The sequence below is a fragment of the Pinus tabuliformis genome, chromosome Q, assembly GCF_031772625.1.
Source record: "Pinus tabuliformis cultivar Carrire ecotype Pingquan chromosome Q, CPIR1, whole genome shotgun sequence".
In the NCBI taxonomy this organism is placed as follows: domain Eukaryota; kingdom Viridiplantae; phylum Streptophyta; class Pinopsida; order Pinales; family Pinaceae; genus Pinus; species Pinus tabuliformis.
In genome coordinates, this window is record NC_142296.1 from 971,605,930 (window position 1) to 971,615,867 (window position 9,938).

At 37.0% G+C, this 9,938-nt stretch overlaps 1 protein-coding gene across 1 annotated transcript; it reads left to right on the forward strand.

The window, feature by feature from the left end:
• LOC149222721 (eukaryotic translation initiation factor-like) lies at positions 1-9,685 on the forward strand. The gene is made up of 9 exons (XM_089385601.1): positions 1-521; positions 2,194-2,265; positions 2,724-2,822; positions 3,175-3,402; positions 6,504-6,601; positions 6,796-6,883; positions 7,016-7,366; positions 7,643-7,885; positions 8,050-9,685. Exons 1-9 carry the CDS (start codon positions 330-332, stop codon positions 9,136-9,138), a joined length of 2,460 nt encoding a protein of 819 aa, XP_089241727.1. The 5' UTR covers positions 1-329; the 3' UTR covers positions 9,139-9,685.
• The last annotated feature ends 253 nt before the right edge of the window (positions 9,686-9,938 follow it).

The window sequence follows — 9,938 nt, forward strand, 5'->3', positions numbered from 1 at the left end:
CCATCATCCCTTCTTCTTCGTCTCCTTGTTTCTTTCTCTGGTTGCCTCTGGAGCCCCCCTTCTTCGCTCCGTGGATTCTTCTCCTCCTGGATTGAATCCAATCTATTTATAAATAAATATATTTAGACAACATTTATACATAAATATATATACACATACATATAAATATTTTCTTCCATTCAGAGCGCGTTCTTTCATCCAGGAAGGCTGAGGAGAGCTCTGCCTCTGTAACGCTGCGCTTTCTGAATCGAAGGCTGCCTGCGGGTGGTTTTGTTGTGGAGCGAGGGGTACATCTATTTGGCTCGAAGTCGGTGAAGAAGAAGAGAGTTATGCAGGCAGATCAGCCAATCAATTTAAGGCCAGGAGGAGGAGTTAAAGGTCGTTCCTTCGGGCCTCGTCTTGACTCCGCACTTGTTGGCACCGGCACCGCCTCTGCCACTACTGTTGTTTCCTTTGCCGCAGATGGATCTCAGGGTTTCCGCCCGCATGGAGGACGTCCCGGTTTCGGCTCCTCTGCGAAGGTAAGCAAAGCAATCCGGATCTGGGTTTTTCTTTCCTAGGTTTTTTCTAGCTACCCATTCACTGCCCACAATAAAGTAAACGTATTCTTTGCCATTTTGCTTTCTGCATCGCATCTACACGAATAGAGGGTTTTGAACGATCTTGAGGTTTGGGCTTTTTTCTTTTGCCGTCATCTTGTGGTTACACCGATGGATCATGCTGTTCTTGCCCTTTCTATAAAGTTGTGTTTTTCCTGCCGTTTAGACATTGGAAACCTTATTTTGCTTTTTTGGGGTTTTGGATATGCCTGCATATTATCAAATGGATATTCTGATCAGTTCTGTACAGGCGTTTATTTATTAAAAAAATTGTGTTTACTATCCTGTGATGTCCTCTCATCTCTGGGATTGACCGATTTGTTGTGACGGATTGCTGGGATTATTGTATTAGATCCGATGGTGTTATGTGCCTCAACATGGCTTGTTGGCAATATATAATTTAATTCATTTTGAATCAAATGAAAAAAATCTATTTATTTTTTAAAAACATATCTACTCGCTGCATTTCCCTGAGTGCTACTTTCTTTTTCCAAATTGTTTCAGTACAGTCTCGTATAGTGTTCGCAGGCAGTGTGGTATGTTGTTGTGCAGCATATCGAGTCAAAAGTTGATGTAAATATTTATATGCATCAATGCCCAGCAGAAATACAATGAAAGTAATGATGATGCATATCGTAGGCTTGAGTAAGGGTTAGGATTGTGTGTTCAATAGGTCCGACTGAAGGAAGATCACTGTACCCTAAGATTACCCCAACTCAGGTTATGTATGCAATATATTTTATCATACTGTGTTTTTAATTTGACATAACCTGTGATTCATATAGTATCGAATTTTTCTGTTTCCTCATTTTTCTATTCTTTCCAAAGTCACAAATGTTTGATTTCTTGTATGTTTCGTATCACGGTGTTTTGTATTTGGTGTTCAAGTAAAACAAACTCATGTTTTGGCAACAGTTTTTAGTCAAACACAGGGAGGGGAAGTCATCAATGCCTTTATATCTTTGTTCTGACCTTAAAGCGGCAGCTTCTTGTGGTTGCCTTAGAGGTTTATCTTGAAGTTCAATTTTGCATGCTTGGACAAGGATGCCTTTCTTTGATATATATCCATTGTTAAAATCTGATGCGTTGGATGTGTTCTGGATTAGGCCGGAATTGTTTTTCTTTGTATTGTTCAGTTGTTGACAGTGTTGTGTTTCCTGTTTTTGTAACTTTGATATTAAACTCACACTCTCTCGTGTGAGATCTTTCTATTGTAAATTTCCAATTCACATTTACATTTCCTTGGTTTATTTTTCATTTTTATGTTATTGCACACTGGGTAACATTTTAAAAATATCAACGCTTCTTTTCACTTTTGCAGTGGTTCTAAGAGATTTGCTTTCTATTTTTTTCTTTTCCTCTTGCCTATTTTTCATTTTGATTGTGTATATATTCCATCACGGTAAAATATTTGCAAATCATTGCTAAGTGATGCCTTTTAACTTTTTTAATGCTTATAAGAGATTAAAGAAATGGGTAGATTTATAACTATATGCATTTTATTTATAATTCTTGTTATTATTATCAAAGTATAAAACAGACTTTACCTGCCCTTGCTCACGCTTGCATTTAAATGTATTCGTGCATGTAACAGACAGTGGATTCAAGGTTTGAGAGTCATGAAAGAATTCGATATACACGTGAGCAGTTGCTGCAACTTCAAGAGGTATGATTCATTACGCGCATTATTAAAAAAAATCAATAGCAAGTTTTAAGTTTGGACTTATATATCACAACCTGATTCATCAGATATACAGTGTAGTATGTACTTTAGACTATTGGTATAAGTTCTTGGCCTTATACTTCCTGGTTTTATTTATTTGTTGTGACAACTTATTGTAATATGTATTGACTTCATTGAATTTTTTTTTTCAATTCGATGGATTGTTGAGATACAGGTATGGTATCAAAATCAATTGATTTTGCTTTTGATAGCTTGATCGCAAATGGTTTTTCATGGAAGAACACCTTTATTAACCTTTTATTATTCTCAGAAATTTTGCTTCATTGGTAACATTGTATGAATTAGCTTTTTTTGAGGTGTTATTATGATTATAAAGATCAATTCAACAGACATGTTAATGTACTTTTCATATTGTGGTAATCATTTTGTTGAATATGCAGGCATCCGTGAACATACCTGATGAGATTCACAAGGCTAGACAGGAGATAGAATCGGAGCTTGTCACTGATGAATCAAGTTGGGGTCGTGGTGATGTCAATGTAGGTGTGATGATTTTATTATTCGGAACTTCTTATGGCTCTGATTTATATTAAATGAATGTACATATTGTTTTAGGTGTTTAGCAGTCATTTTGTTTTTGTTAACAAACTAAAGGTTAATATGAATAAGTGTTTTGTTGTGTTGTCTGTAATATTTGTGATTGATAATTTAAATTTAAGCGTATGTACCTGATAGTTTATTGTATTTGTTCCTTCCCATATCTATACCTTTTAAGGAAATAGATGAGATTGCTCTAATTCGTTGTTACTTTCTTATATCATATTATAAAATATAACTCTCTAATGCACCTCATTAATTTTTTTTTCATCATTTCATGATACATTTGTGCAGATACAGGCGCAATCTCATATTCGATATGCAGAGCCTGATACTCGTGATTGGCGAGGTCGGTCACCACTACCTGCTCCTGCTCCCGAGGAAAGGTCCTGGGAAACTCTTCGTGAAAGTAGAGAATATGGTGCTCCGATGTCAAAACCACAGGAGTCTGGTTATCAGTTTGCTCGCCAGGAGCAATTGAACTCACAGTTTTCAAAAGTTAATGTTTCATCAGGCTCGGGGGTACTCATACTCACTTTGGAGGCCAATGATTGTGACTGAGCTTGACTTTTATTCTGTAACATTGTTCTTTTTCTTTTCTTTGCACTTCCTCTTGATTCCTGAATGAGTTAATTATTTTGTTATTGCTTAAGATAGTCATAAACATCAGAGCTATCTGGATAAGTGACTTAAGTAATTTCATGGAATGTAATCATTAAAAGTCACATGACTGGAGAGCTTGGAAACAACTTGTAAAATCAAAATGGACAGTCAACTCATCAACTTAGTAACTCAGAAAAAACCTCAAGAATAATTAGCGAGAAAGAAAATACATTTTGTATAACACACTGGGCGTGTGCTTTCCAAATCAGATGCTTTTTCAACATCCATATGATCTACTAAAGTATATTGGTATTGCCCGAGGTCTGATCAGAACTTTACAGGCAACAGGGAGGGGGCAACGAGGCTGAGGACTAGCAGAGGGCTCAGAAACTGTCTACAGAGAGGCCCAAGCGACTGCTGAAGATGTTCCAGACATGGAACTGTAACTCAAATCTGCTGCTGAACTTAAACGGACCTCAATTTTTTTTTTTTTTTTTTTTGGTTCGCCTAGTTCCAAACCTCAAAGTTTAGGTTTGGTGAAAGCTAATAGAAAGAACAAATTAAGCCGATGAAAACTAACAGAACAATTAAACAGATGTTATAAAAAGTGTTTTTCCTTTGTTGCATAAGTCTGTGATGTGGGAAATGTGGGCATGCTGGATCCTATGTTCAATGTGGGGATGCCATATCCTGTGTCCAGAACGACTGGGAATTCCTCTTAAATTCCCAGGGACAATTCATATCAGTGTTGCAGGAACCGCCCCCTGTTTCCCTAGAGCCATGCTCCGAGCGGGAGAAAATATAATTTAATACCCCATTCAAAATTTAGTGGACTCAACAGTTTTTAGAATTTCAGGATCGATGTAAGTGCAGCATTTCATTGGATTCTATCTTGTATGAAGGTTTGTGATTGGTATTTAATTAAGAGCACCAAACCCTATATGTACCCCAATGTTTGTGGTATCGATTGTTGAACTTCTTTGTCATGGCCTTAGCAAAAATGTAGCCTTCAGTCAAACCAAAATCATTGATCAAGCATGTTAAGCTTTTTCTACCATATTTTAAGGCTTGGATTAGGCTGTTACATCAAGATTGGGTGGTGTCAACTGATGTCCCTAGAGGATCAAGGTAGAGGCAAAGGTTAGACAAGAGGAAATCAATAAAGGAAGATATTAATGATGAGGATCCCATTAGAAGTGATGGTGGAACATTGCTTGTCAAGGAGTGGTGGAACATGCATGGCGGTGCTATCCCACAGCTACAACAATTGGCAACATGAGTGCTTTCACTATTGGTTAGCACTTCTTTTGTAGAGAGGTGTTACTGTTTAGCAAGTGGCTCAGTTTATTGTTTTGTTGGACTCTTCGGTCTTCATATTTCGGTGTATAGATGGCCTATTTTGTAAACCTGACTATTTGGCCATGTTATTATTGGCAGTTGCTAGATAACCTATTTCATTCCATAAGTTTATGGTCTGTTTTCTATTATCTCTTAAAAATTTGTATGTTTGTTTGTAATTGATAAAATCTAGATTCTAGATGGTTGATGTTTGAATGATTAATCATTAATGTACTATGGATGCCAATTCTAAACTATTAGGATCGATGTTTTTTTTGAAATACAAATGCTATATATACACACACACACACACTCTTAGGACACTCCACTTCTGAGGATTTTTGGAAAATGATGCTCCTGCTCCATGCAACCTTGATTCATAGAAAAATCCAAAGATAAACAAAACTACCCAGGAAGTGAAGAATTCACTTTACACGATATGTAAGGATATCATTTGTGATTTTACACATAATAAAATAGAAAATTAAACACTAAAATGATGCTTTATTTATTTGATTCTGGCTCCATTTTGTAAAAGCTTCATGTTTTTATTATTATTATTATTATTTGCTTTTGAGTTTAGATGTTTTAAAAATTTAGCTTTCATGCAAAGCTGGGCCCCTTTCTGGTCCACACTTGGCTGACCGAGGGCAGAAACAGGTTTGTTTCAGGTTTTGGTACGCTGTCATCTCTTCTAACAAATGGCAGCAAGGGTTTATTAATGCCTGTAGCCTTCTCTGGCTCCATTTTATAAAGGGTTTCACGTGTTTGTTGATTCCGTGTTTAAAATTTTCATCTGTCATGCCTGAACCTTCAACAGGTTGTAAGTAAATGTTTGGCATTCTGCTTCACCTTTACAGGTTGGGAATGTCGTGATGTTCCAGTGCTCGTCAATGTGCTCCTTGACAGACTTGGACTGTTCCTAAAGCATCCATGAAACTAACTGGCAGTGTTCTTAATTCCAGTTCCATTTAATAGGGATGATCTGTACCTGTTCCCAAGTTCCCTGGAATGTGGCAACCGATATTATGATGAATTTCCGTGTTTCACTGTATTTTATGCTTTTATAGTGTTAGGTGAGAATGTTTGAAATATTTTCTGATTATTCTCAAGTCAGGTTAAGATTTAACAACTCTTGACTTGACTGTTGAGTTGACCCGAGTTTGTCTGCTTGGCTTTGGTGAACCGTGAAACTGGCCAAGTGTTGGTGAGTCCTATAGGAGTGGAAGTAATTTAGTTTCCAAAGCAAAGGTCTTGCTTCTGGATTTCAATTTTATGATTGTATTGGATAAAGTTTCTCTGATTGAGCATTCTCTCTCTTCAATTTGCAATAGCTTTTTGCACAAAGGATAGAATTTCCCAATGAGACATGCCTCTCATAGTTTTATTGTTCAAAAAATTAAGTACTTTGATATATGCAAGTTACTTGGGATAATCACGTTTCAGAAAATAATTTAGCAGTTGGATGCAGATTTTAGGGAGCGTATTAATAATTAGAATATCTATTTAAAAACATTGTTTAATAGATTTTTTCCTGTTGGTATAGCCTTTGACATCAAGCACTTTCGTATAATAAGCTTTTGAACTTTTAGTTTCGATCCTAGGAAATTTAGATCCATTTTCAGGTTTTTCAAATGCATATTTATTTATCTAATTTTTCTATCAAAATGCTCTTTGTATAGCCTGGACCAGCTGCTGCTCTAGTGAAGGCTGCTGTTCCTTGGTCGGCCAGGAGGGGAACCTTGTCAGAAAAGGATAAAGTTTTAAAAACTGTGAAGGGGTAAAATAGTTAATTTGTCATATTTCCGTAAATCCTGATTCAGTTTAGCGTTGAAGGATTATTTAACATTGTGCTAAGTTCTAAAATCTGTTAAGGGGTAAAATAGTTAATTTGTCATATTTTCATAAATCCTGACTACGGTATAGAGTTGAAGGATTACTTAACATTAGCCTAATAAGTATTTTGATGTGCAGGATACTGAACAAATTAACCCCAGAAAAATTTGGTGTTCTCAAAGATCAACTAATAAATTCGGGGATCAACTCAGCAGACATTCTGCAGGTATTGTTCACGTTTCATCTTGGTCGTGCAATTTTTTTGAACATTTGTTGTTTATCTCATCAGGTAGACATCGTACATTAGGTGACACCACAGCAGAGATCTTACCTGAATGTGCATTTGCTTTGCTGGCAGGGAGTAATGCATCTTATTTTTGACAAGGCAGTGCTGGAACCGACATTTTGTCCCATGTATTCCGAGTTATGTCATGATCTAAGTACCGCACTCCCTCAATTTCCAGCTGAAGAACCAGACGGAAAACCAATAGCATTCCGGAGGATTCTTCTTAATACTTGCCAAGAAGCATTTGAAGGTGCAGACAATCTGCGAGCAGAAATCAAGCAAATGACAGCCCCAGATCAAGAATCTGAACGCCGTGACAAGGAGAAGATGGTAAAGCTTCGTACTCTGGGAAATATAAGGCTAATTGGGGAGCTGTTCAAGCAGAAAATGGTACCTGAAAAAATTGTTCATCATTGTATTCAGGTTTGTTGCATAACAATCTCTGTTTGAACTTTGCATCATATAATTTTATCAAAAGGTTTATTTATTTGCAGCTAAAAGTGCTTGTTTGAGTAGGGTTGAATTGTTATTCTCCGAAGAATGCATTTTAATACTTCGAATAAGTTTCAGAAGTATTAGCAATATTTAATTTGTATCACAGATATATAAGCTTTGCAAAACTCAAAAGTTTCATGTCTAAACACTGACTGGATAAATAATGCTAAATAATGTCTGATACTTGCATTATCCGTCAAACAGCATTTGTTAGGCCAGGATGCAAAGTCTCCTCCAGCTGAAGAAAATGTGGAGGCTCTTTGCCATCTTTTCAACACCGTTGGAAAACAGCTTGAAGAAAACCCCAAGTCGCGTTCTATTATAGATTCTTATTTTGCCTCAATGAAGCAGCTAGCTAATAATCAACGCCTGGCATCTCGAATGAGATTCATGGTTCGTGATGTTCTTGAGTTGCGTGCTAGTAAATGGATCCCTAGACGTGAAGAGGTTGGTTTCTACCTATTTTCTTATTTGATTATTGTCAATGAAGTTTTATCTTCTGGAATTGAAAACCTTTTAGCATGATGTTTTCTGTTTCTTTCTCTTGTTTTGCTGACAGGATATCCCTTTCCTATTGATTTTTGACTTGCTACTGTTTTCTTGAATTTTAGATAAAAGCCAAAACTATAAATGAGATTCATTCAGAAGCTGAACAGAAGCTTGGTTTAAGGCCCGGATCAACAAACATGCGCAATGGTCGTGGTGCATCTAATGTTATGGGTATGGGTGCTGGAAACAATTTTGGTATTGGACGGCCTGGAGGTTTGATGCCTGGGATGCCTGGGATGGTTAGGAAGATGCCTGGGATGCCTGCAATGGACAGTGATGGTTTGGAAAGCCTATCTGGTCGATTATTAAACAAAAATGATAGTCTGGTGCCATCACCTGCTCTACCTCTAAGTCAAGGTCGTTCCCAAGCTCCTGTTTTAAAGCCTTCAGTTGGTAATGCAAGGCTTTTGCCACAGGGCACTGGGGGGTTTTTAACTGGTAAGCCAAGTGCATTACTGCAGAATTCAACAGCTAGGTCATTGACAGCCTCGGGGCCGAATGTAGGGGCAGCTGAGCCTCTTATTCAAGGTCTATCTGGAGGATCTAAATCTACTGTAGGTATTTCTAAAGTCCAAGAATTTGAGAAAGATAGGTTCTCGGCTCCCATGCCTGTTATGGAAAAACCTTTAGCCTCAGGAAAACCACCTGATGACTTAGATAAAAAGTCAATATCTTTGTTGGAGGAGTATTTTAGCATTCAAGACTGTGAAGAAGCAAAGCTGTGTGTTCAGGAGTTGAAGTGGCCGGACTACTATCCAACATTTGTCCAGCAAGCAATCTTATTAGCTATGGAGAACAGTGAACGTCACATTGAACTTGTTGGGAAGCTTCTAGAGTTTTTGTATTCTGGAAAGACATTGTCTGATAAAGACATAGAAGCTGGACTAATGTTTATTGTAAATGAATTTGATGATACAGCAATTGATATTCCATTGGCACCAAAATTTCTTGGTGAGATTGTTGGAAGGCTTTGTTTAGCAGGAGCAACAGACTTCAGAGTCCTAAAGGATATCATGGTAAAGGTAGACGACAAATCAAGGCAAAGGGCAATATTTGATTCAGCTCTTCGTATTTATAAATCAAGGCCATCAACAGGAGCATTGGGTGCTCATGGTGATGACCTGATAGAGTGTGAGAAGCTTATTTCTTGAAAGAGCCCCTCTAGGTAACTAGAGGGGTACCTAGAGGGGCTCCAACGGAGATGTGTTGTAACTAGATAAACTTGTGTTGCTATTCCATGTGCGTTCGTTTATATAATTTACTGGGAGTGAGTATCAATCAAAATGGAAAGAAGGAAAAGAGGTGGATGTGAGTGCACAATACTTTTGAGAAGTTTAGACTCTTTTAATGAACATGTTATTATGAGTTGTATATTTTTCGAGGTCATGAGGTGTTTTCTAATTAGAAGCATGTTAATTGTTTATTAGATCTTTTTAAAGTTTGGAAACAACGAACATGTTATTATGAAATGTATATTTTTTGGGCTTGTTTAGGCTGATTTTTCAATTATTCAATCAGAGCTCCGTTGTTGGATGTTCTGGTTTAAAATTGGAGTTTGAACAGTGTGATTATTCGACAACTATATGTTATAGACAACATTGATGGATATTTGTAGTCGAAAATTATTTATGATGAAATAATTGTAATATTTGATTTGACATTATATATGGATATCTGCGTCATTGGAAGTTTCTTTTAGCCTCTGTCATGTGGTTGGTATTTCTGGTTATGCACATGTTGAAGATAGAGGTATTCTAGAATGATGTTTGCAGATACCTTTATGTTTGTCAACGTCTTGATGCTGTCTTCAGCTCCAGATTTTGTTCCAAGTTCATTTATTGATACTTTTAGAATATTCTAACATCAAGATTAATGTCCATATCAGACTTCGCGTGTGGTATATGTATAAAGAGCGTTTCTAGATGGCTTTGCAGTTGAATATTTGTATGTA